A 19,345-nucleotide genomic window follows, 5' to 3' on the forward strand; every position below is an offset into this window, starting at 1 on the left:
GCGATTTTCCCGGCTGCGAAAATTCTTTACTTGACACGCTTTGGTTTTGTTGAGAGAGAGAGAGAGAGAAAAAGAGAGAGAGAGGGGGAGAGAGAGAGAGTATATATTTATATAGGACTAGCACAGCGAAATTCGCAGCAACCCGAAATATGGCATTTCCGGGAGAAGTTACTGCAATAGAGAGAAAAAGAGAGAGAGAGAGAGAGAGAAAAATATATCTCTCTTTTTCTCTCAATTACAGTAACTTCTCCCGGAAATGCCATATTTCGGGTTTGCCATATTTATATAGGACTAGCACAGGGAAATTCGCAGCAACCCGAAATATGGTATTTCCGAGAGAAGTTATTGCAATTGAGAGAAAAAGAGAGAGATAAATATATCTCTCTTTTTCTCTCAATCACAATAACTTCTCCGGAAATGCCATATTTCGGATTGCTCTTTTTCTCTCAATTACAGTAACTTCTCCCGGAATTGCCATATTTCGGGTTGCCGCGAATTTCCCTGTGCTACCCCTACGCCTGTGTAATTTATCGCCACGTCGATGCTAAGGGTCTGCAAATTTGTTCATTGTAAATTTTCTTCGTTTCATTCCGCATTATTCTTTCTACACACCGTAAACAGTAATTATTAATGCAAATATTACCTCTCATTGTGAAAGAATGCTGTTCCTTGTACAAAAAAGCAGTTTCTCCAAAAACGAGCCGCCCGGCTTGAAGAATCGCGACTCAGTATTCTCGGATTTGTCGGTTTCAATTTCCGACCTCCGAACATTTCTAGCAGAAATGACCGTTCGTAATTACTGATTTCACTGATAATTCGAATACTATTGTTTCACCAGGAAGCGTCCGAACGAACGCTCGGCGTGCCTCGTCGTCGCCTAACCTCGATTTATTCGAGTAACGGCGCTGGCTACCAGCAATCTTTACATAATTGCGCTGGAATGTGTTATTAAATTGCGACGGTACGTGGGAACCAAGGAGAATGTAATATAATGCATAATTCCAACGGCGAGCCGGCTGTCTATTAATAGCTTCGCAACGAGTCGAAACAAACCGCGAGCAATTGACGAAATCCGATACAGCAATCGGCCGACCGCTCTAATTAAACTTCGGCTCGAAATGTTCGAATTGCTATTTCGACTGTCGCGCCGATTTTTAGTGGCATTCGCACTAATCCGGCAAGAAATTGTTTGCGATAGAAATTAACGAATATCTTGCAGAGGGCAAAGTGCAGCAGAAAAAATTTCAAGAAATTCTGTTATTATCATAATAGATAAAAAAAATCGTGTCATCCCATACTACTCAGTTTAAGAGTCCAACCATTCAAATTCTATCAGATGCTAAAACATTTAATGAATCTTGAATATGATAACTCCAACAAATGAAATATTAATTGAAATATTTGTAGTAATTGTATTAAATATTTCAATTGTTATTATTTAGAACAAGAAACTTTATACCATTAAATTATATGATATTAATCATTTTTAGTCTTGAGTTAGTCCCTGATCGGGCTAAACTTCCCCTTGAGAGTTCCTATTTTTTCGACAATTTGCAACATCGTTCTAGTAAAAATAAACAATCTAATCTTATAAATAGACCGCGGATTTTATGCATTTGCAGTAAAAATAAGTACGCGAATCACAAGCTCTAAAAGACTTTACTCGAAAAATCCTTTCGCATTGTCTTCGAAGTATCGACATCGTTGAACGATACGACTATTTATTTAAAATTTATCCAACCTCTGTTCCTTACAGTCGACGTAAGAACACCTTATTTTGCATAAAAATCCGCGCTCTACTTACAAGCTAACGTAGAAGCGATTACCCATGTACAGTAATGTCTCTCTAATTGACGCTCGCATTGTCCACAGAAATGGACAATTCTGGAAGAGGAGATGCGATTATTCGAGGCTTGTACCTCGTTTTTATACTTGCCGAATGTCGGTGACTGTAAAAAACGAGCCGCAAGGCTCGAATAATCGTATCTCCTCTTCTCAAACTGTCAATTTTCGTGGACAATCTTAGCGTCAATTAGAGAGACATTACTGTACCCAGTTGCCCTCGTAAGGTTCAAACGAGCAATGGCATTTGTTCGACAGAGCGTATCGATCGGACGATCGGACGATCGGTTAATCTAAACACAAATCCGCCAGGAGGGAGGGGGGAGGACCCATGTCTGTCCCAAAGAATCCGGGAGAAACGAAACAAGATATCTAGATTAAGGGAAACTAAAGAGCGAGACATCTTGATGGCGGAATGCTCCCTCGGTGTCGCCATTTCTCGGCCGCAAACGTGCGGTCCTGAAGAAGTTACTTAACTGCCGAAGAAGTTACAATGCGCCTCTGAGAATCCTCGAGGTCCCCCCCTGGTCCAGGATGCACGGCGAAAGGAAAGGAGCGTGGCTCGCGATCCTTATCTCGCGTGGACACGGTCGAACAGGGTGCGTGGGGCGCTACGGAGTTACAGCCGCCGTTTCTCGTCGCAAGGATATATCTCTCACTCTCGGCTTGCGTGATTTGCATCAGCTCGTAATAGCCGGAGTGTCCGACGACAGACGCGACAGCCGGCGAATCGACGCAGACAGCTCGGCAACGTGGTCGGAATTTTGCCGCGGTTCCTCGTCGCGCGACATATCCTTGAACCTTTTCACCCACGTTGCACCCGGCGGTGCGCGCGATGCCGCGATAATGCACTTACGTCGGACAACGCTGCTCGTCCCCGCCTTTTTCACAACCGAACGGGACAACATCTGTGCACTTTTATCGACCTCCCTGCATCCCGATTCCTTGGCTTCCCGGGCCGACCTTTCGGGAAATGCCTGGAAGCTGCTCAACGGCTCGCGATCGCTCGCGGTGAGCTTCGAATGATCGCTGCGTGTCGGGGAAATTTGAACGAACGAATATATATATACAGACGTATACACAGACGACATACATACATACATCATTTTATATTTATTATTTATATTATTATATTTTAGCGGAATCTTGGATGAATATAACTTTTCTAATCCGTAGAAATAGAATCGTTCGGCCTGTTCGCACACAACAGGGAAAGAAACGGCGGAAAAAAAACAGAAAAAGAACAGAACGAGTGTATAAAAACGGAAGAAAAAAAGCGACTGTAAATTAAACGAATTGTTTCGTTCGATGAAAAAGGCCAGCCGCCAATCTGTTTCATATCGTTGCCGCGCGAAACGCGGTAGAAACGAAAGATCAACGTGATTTCTCTCGGTGCGCCGCGCGCCGTAACAGCCGACCGCCATGAATTTACTGCATTGTTAATTTAGCAATTAAGGCGGTTTCATTATCGGAATACGCGTTAGTTCCGTTCCTCCGAATTCTTCGGATATTTCTTCCCGGCGAGCCGGACGAGAGCGCGGACGACTCCCCGGGCCGGTTCAATTACATTAACAACCGGCGGTGTGCGCGAGCGCCGCTATCAGCGACGTCTGGATTTTTTCAATTAACGTTAATCCCAAATAAACGTTCAGTTCGCGGCGGAACGGCCGCGCCGTGAATTAGAGGAAAACTGGCGGCCTTTGTCGCCGGAGAGCGCCGCGAGACGTCAAATTAACGTCAAATTAAGCCTGATTCTCCGCGATCATGGATCTCCGGATTTCTCCGCGACCACTATCATTCGCGATGGTGGTCTCTTTTCAAAATCAGTATGAGAACGTTCACATAATTTCAGTGATTCTAGAGAGAGAGAGAGTGAGAGAGAGTTTGCCTCGCGTCCAGCGGTCGCGTTCGGCTCGTTCGCGGCGCGATTCGTCGCTAGAACCGGCGATCATCGTTCGCAGACGCGTCGCACATCGGACAAAGGGAATCGTCGAGGCGACGGCGTGTTGGCATCGACGCAGCGAGACACAAAATAACAAATAACGAAAGAGGCAATCGAAACGGCGCGACGCGAGGCGAGGCGACGCGACGCGGCTCGCCGCGGGGGGCGGCCGATCGAACGGCGTTCAATTATCAATGAATTACGTCAGAACACGGGCTCTTTATTTGCCGTGGCAAATGTCAAAACGGAAGATGAGAGGCCGGCACGGTGACGCAAGCGTGTATCGAGCACGCGACCGTCGAGCATCGTCGAGCGAAAGGTGACTGTCCGTGCGCGGGAGCAGAAAGGAAGACGGCGTTGAAAAGGGAAAAGAAAGGAAATGAAAAGAAAGGAAGAAAAGAAAACACAAAATAGCAGACGGTGTGGAACCGTGGAGGAGAGCGTGGGTCGAGTGCTCGAGGATCCTTCAAGCAAGTAGTTTCGTCCGTGCAAGGTCGGCCGCGACTCGATAAGCCCACCGGATATGCAGGCCCGAAGGTCAAGTATTTAAGGACCTTCTTTTATAATTGAATAGACCCGGCCGGGAATCGCCGGTCACGAACACGCGATTTTTCAGCGGCCCCTGTACGCCGCCGATTTCAATGTTTCGACGGGAACTTGAAAATTTCAGCGCAGATTCCGCGGTTCCTGGCTGACTCGCGTTTCAAAGGTTTGGATCGGATCGTTTCGCGCGAATTTTAAGGCAGAGAATTTCAATATCGAGATACGAACGGTCGAATCTAGGAGCCGGGACCCAAGTAGTTATGATCAGGCCGTCGGGATCGAGACTTTCGGAGCCGAGCCGACGGAATTTTCGCCCCGGAAAAGCATCGAACCCGGTCGTTAGTGTTGCAGCGGTCGAACTTAACGAGATCGCGATTTCAACTTGGCGTCTGTCCGCCGGCTCTTGAATAACAAACGTCGACGTTAAAATGCGAATATTCGGACTTGGTCGTCGGACAGACGCGCCCAAATTTTAACCGCTTCGCGTGCTTTTTATCGATCGCGCTGCGTGCAGTTTCTTGCGGCAAGGTGTTCCGGAGTTGTTCTAAAATAGGCGAATTTTATTTTAATCTAATCGAAATGGTTTCACCGAAATCGTCGGCGAAATAGTTTTGTTGTAAAATGGAAAAGAGAAAAGTCGGTGGTAACAAATATTCCCATGATGCATAATTTATTCGCTAGTAGTCGATTAACACCATGAAAGCAACGTGAAAATGAAGAGCATGTTCGATTGAATTGAATCGAATTGAAAACAAAAATTGTATTCCTCAAAGATTTGTTCAGAAACAATTAAAACACTGCATTTTGTTTTCATTATTCTGTCTATATTATTCTCTCTCTCTATCTATTTATTATTATATATTATATATTATATTATATTATTATATTATCTATTCCATCTATTATTCTATTTATTTTTTTATTATTTTATCTATATTATAGATATATTATATGTATAAACGCAATGTATTATAAACGCAACTGGAATATTCGAACTGGAAATATTCTCGGTGGAAAAAGAACCGTTGTCCAGTCCGTGAGAAAAGTCTTCTGCCGCGGTTTCGCAAAGGTTATCGTTTTTACCGGAAACGGGATAGATTAGGGGTGCGCGCGCGCGCGCGAGCTCGCAACGTGTATCTCGGTTACCGGCATATTTTCGAGTAGTGTTCGAAAGCGTGGCTATCGGCCGGCTGTTGCCGGAAACCGGATAACTCCGTAAATGCTAACTTTATCAATTTACAGTGAATTAAGCTTCGCCTTCGGCCACCGAGCTACTATTTTTCTGTGCGGCCGACGGCGGCGTCGCGTGACCGAATCGAGTAAGCTGCTGCTACACTTCAAAAGTTTGGTCGACAAAGGATTTCTTTCTTTTTTTTTGTTTTCGAGCACGCCATCCGATCTTACGAACGATGAACACACCACTCGGGGAACTTTCGAATGACCACGCTGCTTGAAACTGTTGGTTGAAACGCTTAGAGACGTAATCGCGGTGTTCTTGCAACGTTACGAAAACTTTCTACTTCGTTGTCGCGGCTGACATCGCCCGATTATTTTCGAGAAATTTTTGTTGAGCGAGGCTTTCTTGAATTGTCAGAAAATTGACTTCGGGAGGACGGAATATTTGATTCATTTATTTTATTTATACGGAGAGAAAAGAAAGGGACATTGAATAGAATAAAATAAAACAAAATAATGTGAAATAAAATAAAATAAAATAGAATAAAATAAAATAGAGTAGCATAAAATAAAATAGAATAGAATAGAATAAAATGGAATAAAATAAAATAAAATAAAATAAAATAAAATAGAATAAAATAAAATAGAATAGAATAAAATAGAATAAATGACACAATACAAATTCTCATCTTACATTAAGAATATTCAATCCACACCGGTTATCCTATATTCTGGACCTGCACTCTCCAGAGATCTGGTTGAACGTGGCGCCCCCAAATTTTCGTCACAGATATTAATATTTAAATCATTCGTTCCTGTCATTTCACAATTGTATTTTACAATATAAAAATTTAATCGTTCTGTATCCTTTGTCTTCTAACACTATCAGTATCCGTAGTACTCAAAGTGTTCGCGAAAACCAAGAATGGCCGGTCGCCATCTTGAAAAGAAGCGCTCACACAAGAAAGAAAACCGTAGCGAGCCCCGAATCGGCAGATTTTTAAATAATAGCCGCGCACTGTTGTTGAATTTTCGCGACGCTTTCGCGTCTTTAGAAGACCGTTCTCGTATTCCCCGCTCGCCGACGGCAGAAACGAGCGAGGCGCGGGCAATTAGCTCGCGTTAATGAGACTCTTTTCGCTTCGGTGAGCGCGGAGGCCGCGGGTGTAACGGCGGGGTTGATTGAAAAACGGGGATATTTCCGAAAGAGAATTATTAGCCGCTCAGGAAAGGTCGCGGCCGCGGGAAGAACGGATCGTCGCCGGATCCGTTTGCGAAAGAAAAAAAAAGTAAAAGCCGCTCTCGACGAATTAACAAACGGGTCACTCGTTCCCGATGACGCTCTCTGTTCAACCATCGACGAATGTCTCGACACGGCATTCAGACGTCGCGCGACCGTGCAAATACTCACCCCCGCGTCGAGTGGCCACCCACGCCGCCCCTCCTGTACGTATAAAGATTCTGTTTAGCAGAGAGCGAAGCCTTCAAACATACCGCGGGCTCTGGAACAGTTTGCCCGGGAGATTTGCCTGCTCGAAGACACGGTTGAACCCGTTAAACCCGAGCCTACCGACGGATCTCTGAGAAGTCGTCTCGCGAGAATGACCTTTCGGCTTCCGCCGTCCAAACAAGACTGCGAATAAATGGAATCTGGATGCATAAATAAATCTGGAATTTTTTTAGAAGCCAATTCGAAGTTCGAAGCGACTGGTACTCGAAGTGCTCGATCAGCGCAGAGCCCCCGGCCGTCGCGACGTCGTGATTTTCGAACGAGCGATCGGCGACGTTCGGACGTACAAGATTTAAATATTCGATTCCCATCCGGAGTTTCGGTGTCGAAACTTTTCCCGCCGGAAATTACATTTGCATCGGAATTATAAAATTTAATCCGCAAAAGTTGCCGAGCTCGCGCGTTCGTTACGATTCCGCGGCCAGGGACGGTTCCGCGGGTTTCGAGCACGACGTTTCGAAGTTCTGACTTCAATGTGCCGGAAGAATTCTTCCTTCCGTTTCGAGAGAGAGAGAGAGGGAGAGAGAGAGAGAGAGAGAAAACAGAAGAAAGACCGGGGAGTTATCGCGAAATTGCGTTTCTGAATGGATTACGGTTCCACTTTGTTCCCCCGATGGAACTTCTAACGCAATATTAAAGTTCGCAGCGCCAGGCTCTCTCCTTCAGTCTCCTTCAATTTACGCGGCTTCAAAGAATTTTGAATTTCATTCGGCGAAACGACAAAAACGCGATATTCGTTCGCCGCAACGACGTTCGTTAACCAACGGATTCTACAGGCTGTTCCAAAATTATGATAATTCCGGGAAATGAGAGGTTCCTGAGATGATTTCAAGTAAATTTTTCCTTTACAAAAATTTTCTCCGAGGCGTCGTTTACGAGTTATCAACGAAAAACGCTGGCCAATGCTGCGTCGCGCCGGCCATCTGACGCAATGGCACTGACCGCGAGGGCGGGGCATCAGCCGTACGCGATCTCTCATTGGTCACTGTTTTTCGTCAATAACTCGCAAACGAAGCCGCGGACTGCATTTTTGCTAAGGAAAAAGTTACTTCGAATGATCTCAGGAACCTCTTATTTCTCGCTTGTACAATAATTTTGGGACAGCCTGTATTTCGAGCTTGTGCCTCGCCGGCCCCCTCGGGGCATCGCAATAATGATAAACTTTTTAGTAGAAGTCTTATCGTTAGGCGTTCGTTACGACGCCACGGAGCACATCTTCGGGCTAACTTTTATCTTCCGACTGTTAACAGAGTCGCGGCGTTTACGAGGATTTTTAACAACGCGCCCATAAACTTCCAGATTATTCTCCAATTTAAATTTCTCCGCTTATCTTCTCGCGACAGAACGACGCGACGCGCTGCGGTTGAGTCTTTCTAAAGATGGGACAAAAATCATTATGACTTGATAACTTGCCTCATCGGCAGCTAACAAAATGAAACACGCATTGTACATCTTCGTAAATGCACTTGCCATTTCTCTCAAGCAATGTTAATAACCATAATTTGATTTTGAAAAAATTAGAAGCTCGCCATTTCGATAGAAGAGGAACGTGATTATCAAAATATAAATAATTTGCGATTTTAATGTTTAGAAATAAACGCGTAAATCCTACCAACTGTACGTATTAAACACTAATAAATTAAACTACATAACAACTCTTCGCTTACAGAACAATTATACTTTTCGTCTCATTTTTTAAGTAAATCAATCAACGTGCGACAAAAGACCGAAACTTGTCGTCACAATTCCGGTTTCGCGCAACAAACACAACTTCCGTAATTTTCGTTCGAAAATTCGCATTTTATAACATCAATTTCGCGGGCGTTGAAACTTCGGGATCCAGAAATGTCGACGCGATAACTCATAGCTGTCCGAAATGCAACGTCCAACGAGGGAAAAGCTTCGATTTACGCCGCGATCCGAGAAGGGTTGGGCGTCCCAGAAAAATCCGCACATCCGTGAAAAAGCGTCGGAACGCAACGAAGAAGAATGGGGCGATCGGATCGCGCTACGAAATAATGTTATCATCCCTGGGACGCGTTTTTACGGCGCGCCGCGGCATTTTCTAGACGCCGTTCGACCGCGGCGCGGCGCGACGCGTCGTCGGTTCGCCATGAAATTCCATGGAGCCCGCGAAAGTGACGATGCGCGAGCAATAAACGCATCCCCGGCGACAAATGCGTCTGATCCAGGCCGGGATGAAGAAACGGGGTGTCGATGGAGTGATATGACTCACGGACGAGCGTCGACGGCGGCCCGTAAAAATTTACACCGCTGTCGGGTCGCATTGTATTTCGTTCCGCCAACTCTTTTATCGGGGAACGACGGGCTTCTCCATGCTGATCAACTTTTCATGGAATATTCTATTTGTATCATATTTTAATTTGATATAATATATATAATATATATACAAATATTATACATATTATATACAAATATAATATATATTAATTTATATTATATTTGTTTAACTTTGTTCAGCATTCAGCATTTGTTATAATATTTTTGATATATATACAATTATAATATATGTCAAATTGAAATATATAATATATAAAATATAAATACATATATTATATATATTATATACAAATATAATATATATATATATTATAATTTATATTATATTTGTTCAGCTTTGATTAGCACTCAGCATTTGTTATAATATATATGATATATATCCAAATATAATATATGTCAAATTGAAGTATAATATATAAAATATATATACAAATATAATATATGTCAAATTGAAGTATAATTTATAAAATATATATACAAATATTATATATATTAATTTGTATTATATTTATATTATATTTGTTCAGCTTTGTTCAGCATTCCACGCGCCTCCTCGGCGATGGAGTGTTATTGTAATATCTTCCGGAACGCTACACGGAATTTTAACTAGTGCGTCGTTATTTTTGCAAACAGCAACGATGGGCGGACACCCGACATTTCAGGTTCGGGTCGAAAGTTCGCGATACCCGGGTACTTTTTCATCGTTCGCTGTTTTTCGTTAAAAGCTCGTAAACGAACAACCTTGACATAACCTTGACACCCCATACACTACTTCAAATGACCTCGGCAACACCCCATTTCCCGAAAGCAACACGATAATTTTGGAACACCCTATAGACAGCTTCAAATCACCCCATGAATCTTCCCTTCCTCGGAAACACGATAATTACGGGACACCCTGTATATTTTAGGGTTCTCGACCTAAGCCCTACCTGGCCAGCCCTCGACGTCGGGTACCCGAGGATCGCAAGCTTTCGGGTCCCGACCCGGCCCGAGTCGCGCTCAACCCGAGGCTCGGGTACCCGCCCATCTCGAGTAAAACGGTGATTCATTATTTCGCAAACGCTGTTCCACCGTCGAGCCAAAACGTCGAATCACGTTTTGCAAACAAGATAAAAATTTCGCAGAGTCTCACTGGAAAAAGTGTTTCCTTTTTCGAGCAGCTCGAAACAAAAGCAATACGAAATTGCTTGCGAAACATTTCGACGAAACTTTCGGCTCGCGCGACGAAATTCGCGTGAATTCTGTCTGCGAAGACGTTACGTTGCCTCGAAATAATCGACGCTTATGTTTACGCGGCGAGGGAAGTGTCCCTTTAAAGGGTTTATGGAGCTGTCTCCGACGAGAACGCGAGATCTCTTCGCGACGAAAATGCGCGATCTCTTCGCGAGGAATTCCGTTTCGACGATAATTAACACGTCAGTTTTGCGAGGGATCTAAAATAGGGGTTATTCGTTACACGAGTGGATTCTCCCTAATTTTAGAGGGTTCTAAAAAATGGAAATTGACTGTCGAGCAAAGACGATCTATTGTTTTCCCAGCGTTGTTTCAAAGACGCGAGACGAGACAAAACAGCGGAGATGGCTCGTGAGATTTTAACAACAACCGTCTAATTCTGTGCGAAATATAAATTAAGGGATGGCTGCAGGGAACGCACGTGGCCCACAAAAACAATAACATACAGGGCTCGGCCTACCGGTGGAAGACGAGGGCGGCCGGAGGCGTCGCTGCTTCACCCCCGAGTCTCGATCATCCCGCAAGTTCCCGCGAAGTCGGGATCGAGTCCAGACCCTTTACCAGTCGAAAGGGAAAGGGTTCGTCGCAGCGGGCCGGTCGATCAACCCAGTTTCGCCAGTCACAAACGGAAAATGGAACGCGGCCGAAAAAACTGCGTCCAACTTCGCCGAAGCTGAACCTCGCCGGGCCGAATATGTCCGCGATGTTTCTCCGTTTCTCCTTTTCTCTGTCTGTTTTTTTTTTTCAATTTCGCAGTTCTCGCACGTTCGTTTATTATCGTCGCGATCACGTTCGTCGCGTGTTCCTGGAGGAAGGACCAACGACCGCGACCATCCGCGGCCGCGTCACTCGATCGACTGAGTCTCCGCTCCCCGAACGCTGAATCGTTTTATTCCAACCCCCACCAGCACGCTCTCCCACCCCCGACATGATATAGGGCTGCGATCTACAGGGGGATCCATAATGCAGGGCACGCGTCATCCCGAAAATCCCCCGGCATTCCGGAATCCCGCGAATGCTGCTTTAACCCTTTGACCTACGATTCGCTTTTAAAGAAGCCGCGTTGCTTCGACGTTGCTTGTCGTTCATCGTTTCTTTCGAGGATATGACAGTGTTTATTGTTGTACAAAGGGTGGAGAAAAGCGAGAAGAAAATAATAAGAAAATTATAGACAAATATAATATATATAATGTAATATATAATATATATTAGAATATATTGTAATATAATATAATATATTATATATATTATAATATATTACAATATAATATAATATAACATACATTATATATAAATTTAATAGCACGTTGTAATAGAATGTCAATGAAAAGGTTAGGGTTGAATTAATATAATATAATATAACATATATTATATATAAATATAATAGAACGTTGTAATAGAATGTCAATAGAAAGCTTAGGGCCAGATGTTGCGGAATCGCCTGTAGAAGGCGACACCTCAGAATTTGTTAACACCGCTGCTTCAAGGGATAAGGTGTCTTGCAGCCCCTAAGCAGGGAGGCTTTTCTCTTTAAAGATGTACTGACGTACGGGGCTCGATTTTCCCCCGGATAAAAATAGGCGAAAATTTCCGTAAACCTGTCTCGTTCTCACCGAGTGTTAACCGGTTAGCTGTGTTTGACGAGTATACTCGTCACGGAGAAGCGACAGTATCTTCTATCACGACGAGTATACTCGTCGCGCGTAAAAAGTAGCGGCATTAAATTGTAATTTTAGTGAAAAGAAAAACATATTCTCAAATTTCACGATGTTTAGAATATTCTGTGGCCCCGATCCTCATAATTAATTTATTATTTATATTAATATAACACCCATTAATCCACGTAAACCTTGCGTCCGCATAAAACGTTACAACGAATGCGTTACGCGCAGCTTTACAGAACAAAAATTTACCCTTTTTGTCGCAGATAGCCATGTCTATCGAAAAATGGAGAATTTACAATAATGTCGAGCGAAGAAGATCCCGGTGCGAGCGAAATGAACAACCATTACCCAGCCCAAAAGCCAGTCTTCATCCGAAGAAAGTTACGTTCTTTGTCCGGTGAGATTGGAAAGGAATCCTGCATTACGAGCTTCTATCACACAATCAGACGATAAATTCGGATAAATGCTGCTCGCAACCGGATAAATTGAAAACCGCGATTCGAGAGAAACGTTCGGTATTAGCGAATCGGGTGGATATCGTCTTCCATCACGGCAATGCCAGGGCCTCGTGTCTCTTTGGCCACGCGACAAAAGCTGTTCGCGTTTGGCCGGGATGTTCTAACCCACCCTGTCATATTCGACAGACATTGCACCCTCTGATTTCCACTTATCCGCGTCTTCGCAAAATTTCCTCAACGACAGGAACGTCGGCTCTTTGGACGATGTGAAAAATCATTGCGGAGAATCTTTACGTTTTCGAGCAAAATGCTGCATACAGAATTAATGAAAGGGTTCCTGAGGTGATTTGGAGAAACTTTTTCCTTTGCGAAAATGCAATCCGCGGCTTCGTTTACGAGTTATCAACGAAAAACGCTGACCAATCGGTGAGCGAGTATAACCAGCGCTCCGCCCTGCGGCCAATGCCACGTCGCGCCGGCCGTCTGACGCAGCGGCAGTGGTCGCGAGGGCGGGGCGACAGCCGTACGCGATCTCTCGTTGGTCACTGTTTTTCGTTAATAACTCGTAAACGAAGCCGCGGATCGCATTTTCGCTAAGGAGAAAGTTTCTCCAAATCACCTAAGGAACCTCTCTTCTCCCGCCCGTACAATAATTTTGGGACACCCTGTATAAACGTAGTGGGCCGGAATTCGTGGTACAAGCGAACAGAGAGTGATTCTACGTGAAACAACAAGAAGCAAATTTAGTACAATATTCTAAAAATAGTCGACTAATTCCCTGTCTAATTCCCTGCTAATTCCACGCGATAATGACAGACGGGATCGTCTTCGTTTCTGTACGTAACACGGCTAATCCGTCGACGCACTCGCGATGCTAAGCAGCGGGACAGAGTCCTGACTCGGCGGAACTTCCGAGGCCATTACGAATGGAGCGCATTGTGCAACGAGCGGGGCCGATGAATTAAGACCACTCGACGTTTCCATTTTTGCGTGCTCGGTCTAATTGAAAGGACCGCCGCTTTCGAATCAGCTATCGGGTCGCTCGTGCTAGCTCGCCGAGCAATTTTATCGCGGCACGGTCGAACACAATCGTCCTAGAACAATTTCCCATTTATTATCGTTTCCTAGGAAATTACGTCGTTTCGGCGTCGGTGCGCTTGGAACCGTTGGAAAACAAACGTGATCTGTCCTATCGATTCAAGCGTACGTCATTAAGTCGCCGCTGTTTGTCGCGGCGCGGCGCAAGGTAAACTTCGCATAATCACGGCGTCGCCCGTTGCGAAGCCTGCGACTAAAAAATATCGGATGTTCGACGGTCAGTGCAAATAAATGCCGTTTACCATTTTTATATTATTATTATATATATTGTATATAATATTATTATTATATATATTGTATATAATATTAATATTATATTATGATATAATATAATATAATATAATATAATATAATATAATATAATATTTCATATTATTATATACATTATTATATATATTATTGTTAGTTTTTCCGAGCACATTGCTGCGGTCGTCGCATCGAATTTCGAGCGCATAGAATTGGGACAGCGTTCCCAAGGCACGTGGCACGGCAAAACGCAACGGAAGACGTAACCGATAAAACGTTCCTTCCCGCGGCGAGTTTAAAAACTGTCAGAGGAAGTACGTGGACGGAATCGCGCGTAAAACGTGCACCGGGCTGTGCAGAATTATTATATTCGCCGGACGAGTAAAGAATCGTTCGCTAGGTTCATTATCGAAGTATTAATCGAAGCACGGGGAAGAAGTTCCCGGGGTTCGTTAAGCCCGTATTTTCCCTCGCTCGCCCATTATCACGCTCGCGATAATTATACCGCGGGGCACGCTCGCAACGCGCGCGCGGAAATGTTTAAAAAACAGCGGTCCGCGAAATACGATAGAAATTAATTCGCGCGCGGCGCGCACCGCGGCTTTGTTTTAATTTTGAATTTACCCGTTGTTCCGGGAAGCTCGCGAGAAACTTACACGGTTTAATGAGAACTTGCCCGAAATTGATCCCCGCGGTGCATCGCGGCCCACGGAGCCTCGTGTCGGTGAAAATCGCGGCCGAGCCGAGAGAGGTGCGTGCACATTGCGCCGTGCGTTTTAGAACCGAGGGGACTCGTTGAAACTTCTACGTCGAGGCTGAGTATATTCGACGAAAATAACCGAAAATTTTCCGCCACGAGAATTGCTCCTTTCCTCCGCGCGAATCGCTTCCTCCGAACAATTCCTCCCCAACGATTCCATTTAAAACGATAGATAGATATCGATCTCCCGTCCACGCCCGCGGCTGTTACTTTCAACGGACGGGGTCGTTCGCTTCTCATATCTCCTATCTATCCATCTATCTCTTCGGCATCGGGTTTTATTCTACGGTGGGTACGATGCGACAGAAAAAACCCTGTCCGCGAGGGTAGTTGGAGGGTAAATTAGATTGCGCGCTTCTCCGCCAATTTCCTCCCCCTCGGTGGCTTGTTCAAGTTTTGAAAAAAATGTGGTTTATTTCTGGCATCAAGCCGCACGTTGTAGATTTTTTTCAGATTTTTCGGTTGCCTGCTGTGGCTATCAAAAATGGAAAACCAAACAAATATCGGAAAATCGAAGATTTCTCGAAAACAAAGAATTGCGCTTTTTTTACATTAATTCTCCGATAAGGTGCTATCACTGCGCGAGCGAGCAGCGGGAAGATCGCGCGGGGGAGGCCATCTCGCGCGAAAACGTTTTTGATCGTGAAAAAAAGGCCAGCGTCGAAAACAATGGAGAGCGGCGAGGAATTTCCAGCGCCGAGCTCGCGGACACTTACGCGACCGTCGAATTCTGTTAAACCGAAACGCGACCGGTGAAACGAGCGTTTCATTGGCTCGCGAATGGGACAAAGGATTCCCGGAGCTGCTAGCCGCCGAAATTCGTCCAGCGATAGCACAGTGTCGCGGCGGTTTACGCGTTTAAGCGCGGCCGTCGACATTTTCTGCGCGGTCCAATAAGAACGAAACGAGAGGACGAGAGGAAAAAAAGGAGAGGGAATCTAATATCGACGTTACACGCTCCCCATTCGCCCGGGCGGATCCATTTGCACCGCTCCCTTCGCCGTTTCGCCGCGGATGAACGAAATTCTTCTCGATACATGTATAGTAATTTCTCCCGGAAATGCCAAATTTCGGGTTGCTGCGAATTTCTCTGTGCTAGTTCTACGCCTACGTAATTTGTTGCTACGTCAATGCTAAGAGTTGATGGAGTCGATCTTCTTCTATCAGGAAATAACCTTGTCAAAACCACGAATTTCCTGGCGACGCTCTTACAGAGCCTGTACGGAGTGCACGGTTAAATTTACATCGATTCTGGAGCGACATGTAAATTCTCGTGTACAAGACATCTTTTCCTATCAGGAAGTAATCTTGACATAACCACGAATTTCTTGCCGACGCTTTTACAGAGCCTGTACGGTGGTGCACGGTTAAATTTACATCGATTCTGGAGCGACACGTAAATTCTCGCGTACAGGACATCTTTTCCTATCAAGAAATAACCTTGACATAACCACGAATTTCCTGGCGACGCTCCTACAGAGTCGGTACGGAGTGCACGGTTAAATTTACATCGATTCTGGAGCGACATGTAAATTCTCGCGTACAAGACATTTCGTTCTATCAGGAACTCGCACGAACACGGCTCGACGAAGCAAGAAAATAGATGCAAGGAGCAGAAGCGAGATAGATGTATAGGGTGATCCGTTTAAGTGGACTTTAAGTGGACTAAAGTTATTAACAAACCGCGGATCTTTATGTAAAATAAAAATGTTCAAAGCCGTTTGTAAGAAACAGAATACGACGCGAATACAATGACCTACGACACGATATCATTCCACGCAGTAAAAATGACATAACCGAACCGTATATGCGGCATAATAGTGTCACGTGGCCTCCGAATTGCCTTCGAATCGTGGAAAAAAAATCAGAAACAAAAAAATTAAGTCATCGTTTTTATTGCAGCATCGCCGCCGCCTTTTTCGCCGACTGGCCTGAGTTTGTATAAAAACGAGCCGCGAGGTCCGAAGAATCGCGACTTAGTATTCTCGGATCTGCCGGTTTCAGTTCCGACTTCCGAACATTTCTGAGAGTCATCGGTGTATCTCTTCGCCGACGACGCTCGCTTCGCACACCGAACTCCGTGTTTCTACTTCCTCCTGTAGGGCGAAGGATAGTCCGTGAGGATGCTGCCGGTCGAAAGAATGGCACCCGGACCACCCACGATGCCACCCTTGTTCGCCAGCCAGCCGTTGCCTCCGAAAAAGCCGACAGGTTCCAGTCGGTTCGTGTAAAATCCGTCGTTCGCGCCCGCAACCTGCAGCAAACCGCTTCCAGTCCCGAGCTGCTTCCCACGATCGGGCCCACGCTCCACTTGCGGTCCCCTCAGGTTCTCCAGAGTCTCCTTCAACTGGACCACGCGGTCTCGCAGGAACGACTGCGGCGAGAACTGCAAGTTCTGGGAGAGCGGAGCCAGGAACCAGGTGAGCAGGCTCGGCTTCGACGTGCTCGATCCGTTTGCCTGCAAATCCCGCCAAAATCGAGAAACGACATTTGAAAACTTTCGAGAAGCTTAGAGGATCATAATTTGGGCCATTCTATCGCTACGAGGAATTCTTTCGGTCTCTTCGGCCTGTTGAAGACAGCGATCAAACGAATATAATAAATTCTCCGTAATTTTCCTTCAACTTGTAAGCACAAATAGACAATTTATGAAGAGAAAATACGATTATATTTATATTTTTATATTTATTCAAGCTAGATTTTCTAACTCGTTCAATTTCTCATAGACGCCAAAGCCGTATTTTCAAAAACCATCGACGCTTCGACCGTTTCCAATTCCCAGCCAGAGTTCGTCGTTTCCCATTATTTCTTATAATTGTTTAACAAAGCATCCTCGGGCATTTTCGCTCGTAGAATCTTGCGGTCGAATAATCCTTGTCGCACCCGGTACATTAGTCGCGCGTGCGATTAAACCGGTGTCCCTAATTCCCAGCAATAAAAATTCAACACTCACGTTCTCGGCGATGGAATCGGTGGTGACGGTGGTGGTGGCGGACAAAGCGTCCCGATCCTCATTTTTTCCAATCGGGTAGGTCCCGTCGTCGATCACGTCGGCGTGGCCGTCGATGGGCGGATCCACAGGTTTCGATGACACCCCGGCAGCCTGGAAATTCGAGCAAAAGATTCACGATCTTGGCGCACCGGTTCTCGGATCGGGGTCGGCGGTTGCACGGCGAAACGTTACCATCAGGACGAGCAAGGAAAACAACGTGAACGGCATCGCGACGAGCTTGTCCTCTTGAAAACACTCGGCGGGTTCTGAGAGAAACGCGTTCACCGAAGCTCCACGGAATTTCCGCGGGACGTGAGTGCAGTCGCGCGAGTCGTGCGCGATATATAGCGCTTCCTGGTCTGCTGTTTATCGTATGGGGGCACCCACATGTCTCCGTAGATACCGACGAAATTGCCAAATTGTACAGGCATCCGCGCGGACAACAACGAGAGCCTTGGATACGGTCGCGCAACTATTCTCGTTTCACTTTTAACCCGTTAAAGAGACTCGACGCACCATTTCCTTGATGTGTCACGATGATTGGAACTGTTTCGATCGCGATCGTTTCTTCGAAGATCGTAGAAAGTTTGTAGCTAGATTTATTTCAATACTTAAATATTCGTGACACGGGGACAGAGTTTTATTCCAATTTGAGTGAACGGAATAACATTCACAATTAAGGGGTTGTTAATCAGTCAACGAGTCAAACTCGTTATCTTCAAAAATTCTTTCTTATCTTCAGAATTCAAGTTTTATCAGACGCGGTTTAAAAATAAAACCGATTGTTCACTATCGTAGAACACATTTGCCCAATTGTTTTGCAGTTTATTAATTGGTTTAGCCGAGTGGCAACGTGAAATGTCTTGGCGAATATGAGAAACGCAGTGCAATAAATTCTCCCCAATTGTCCCTCGGTTCGTAATCGAAAACGGACAATTATTTCGAACAGAAGACACGATTATACGAGATTTACAGTATCATAGTACTATAACATTTTGTATAAATTTAATTATTTTCATTAGATGATTACGTAACAATATAAGCCGACCGCTTTTCGCCGATCGGCAAAAACGTATCGTTGGCGCTCTTCCGTCGAGCCAAACGCGTCAACTTCGAACGGAACTGGACCAAGCAATTGATTCGCTTCGTCCGTGAATAAGAGAAGAAGAAAAAAGAACACAGAACGAACGAGAGAGTGCCATAAACCGTATCACAAGAGGAACGAAACGATCTGGGGAGAACCGGTCCGCCTTTTTCCCCTTCATTGTGTTCGATCGGGTTCCATAACTGAACCGCCTTGAGGATGCAGTCCCGCCTTCCTTTTCCTCTCTCCGTGGAATCGTTACCGGTGGCCTTGGGCAAGGTCGCAGGTCTTTCGAAAACGAAAGTCCCCGATCACGTGCCACCGGCGCCATCTTATTTTTCCCTTTTCCGTTCGAGCCGTTTCGCTTTCGACGAATCTCCCTCTCTACCACCGAGAGAACATCGAAACCGTATCCTCCGCGCGCGACCTTTGATCCTTCGTCTCTCGTAAAAACTGCAATTCGTATTCCGCGTGCGCGCGCGCGCGTCTACAT

General features: G+C 45.2%; 2 protein-coding genes across 4 annotated transcripts in view; both read right to left on the bottom strand.

Moving 5' to 3' along the window:
* Nucleotides 1–11,411, bottom strand: part of LOC117224316 (uncharacterized) — a 75,374-nt gene extending 63,963 nt beyond the window's left edge. For 2 of the 3 annotated variants that reach the window (XM_033477131.2, XM_033477134.2), the window contains exon 1: nt 11,011–11,411. The gene's annotated coding sequence lies outside the window, so the exon portion shown is untranslated. Of the gene's footprint in view, nt 1–10,996 lie in introns of all 3 variants that reach the window. The other variant, XM_033477132.2, reaches the window with a different exon arrangement.
* Nucleotides 11,412–16,655: 5,244 nt separating this feature from the next.
* On the bottom strand, nt 16,656–19,049 carry LOC117224318 (uncharacterized). The gene is made up of 3 exons (XM_033477137.2): nt 17,961–19,049; nt 17,730–17,879; nt 16,656–17,234 (listed from the first exon to the last, which is right to left on the bottom strand). Exons 1-3 carry the CDS (start codon nt 17,994–17,996, stop codon nt 16,863–16,865), a joined length of 558 nt encoding a protein of 185 aa, XP_033333028.1. The 5' UTR covers nt 17,997–19,049; the 3' UTR covers nt 16,656–16,862.
* Between the last annotated feature and the right edge of the window lie 296 nt (nt 19,050–19,345).

Source organism: Megalopta genalis, chromosome 13, assembly GCF_051020955.1.
Source record: "Megalopta genalis isolate 19385.01 chromosome 13, iyMegGena1_principal, whole genome shotgun sequence".
In the NCBI taxonomy this organism is placed as follows: Eukaryota; Metazoa; Arthropoda; class Insecta; order Hymenoptera; family Halictidae; genus Megalopta; species Megalopta genalis.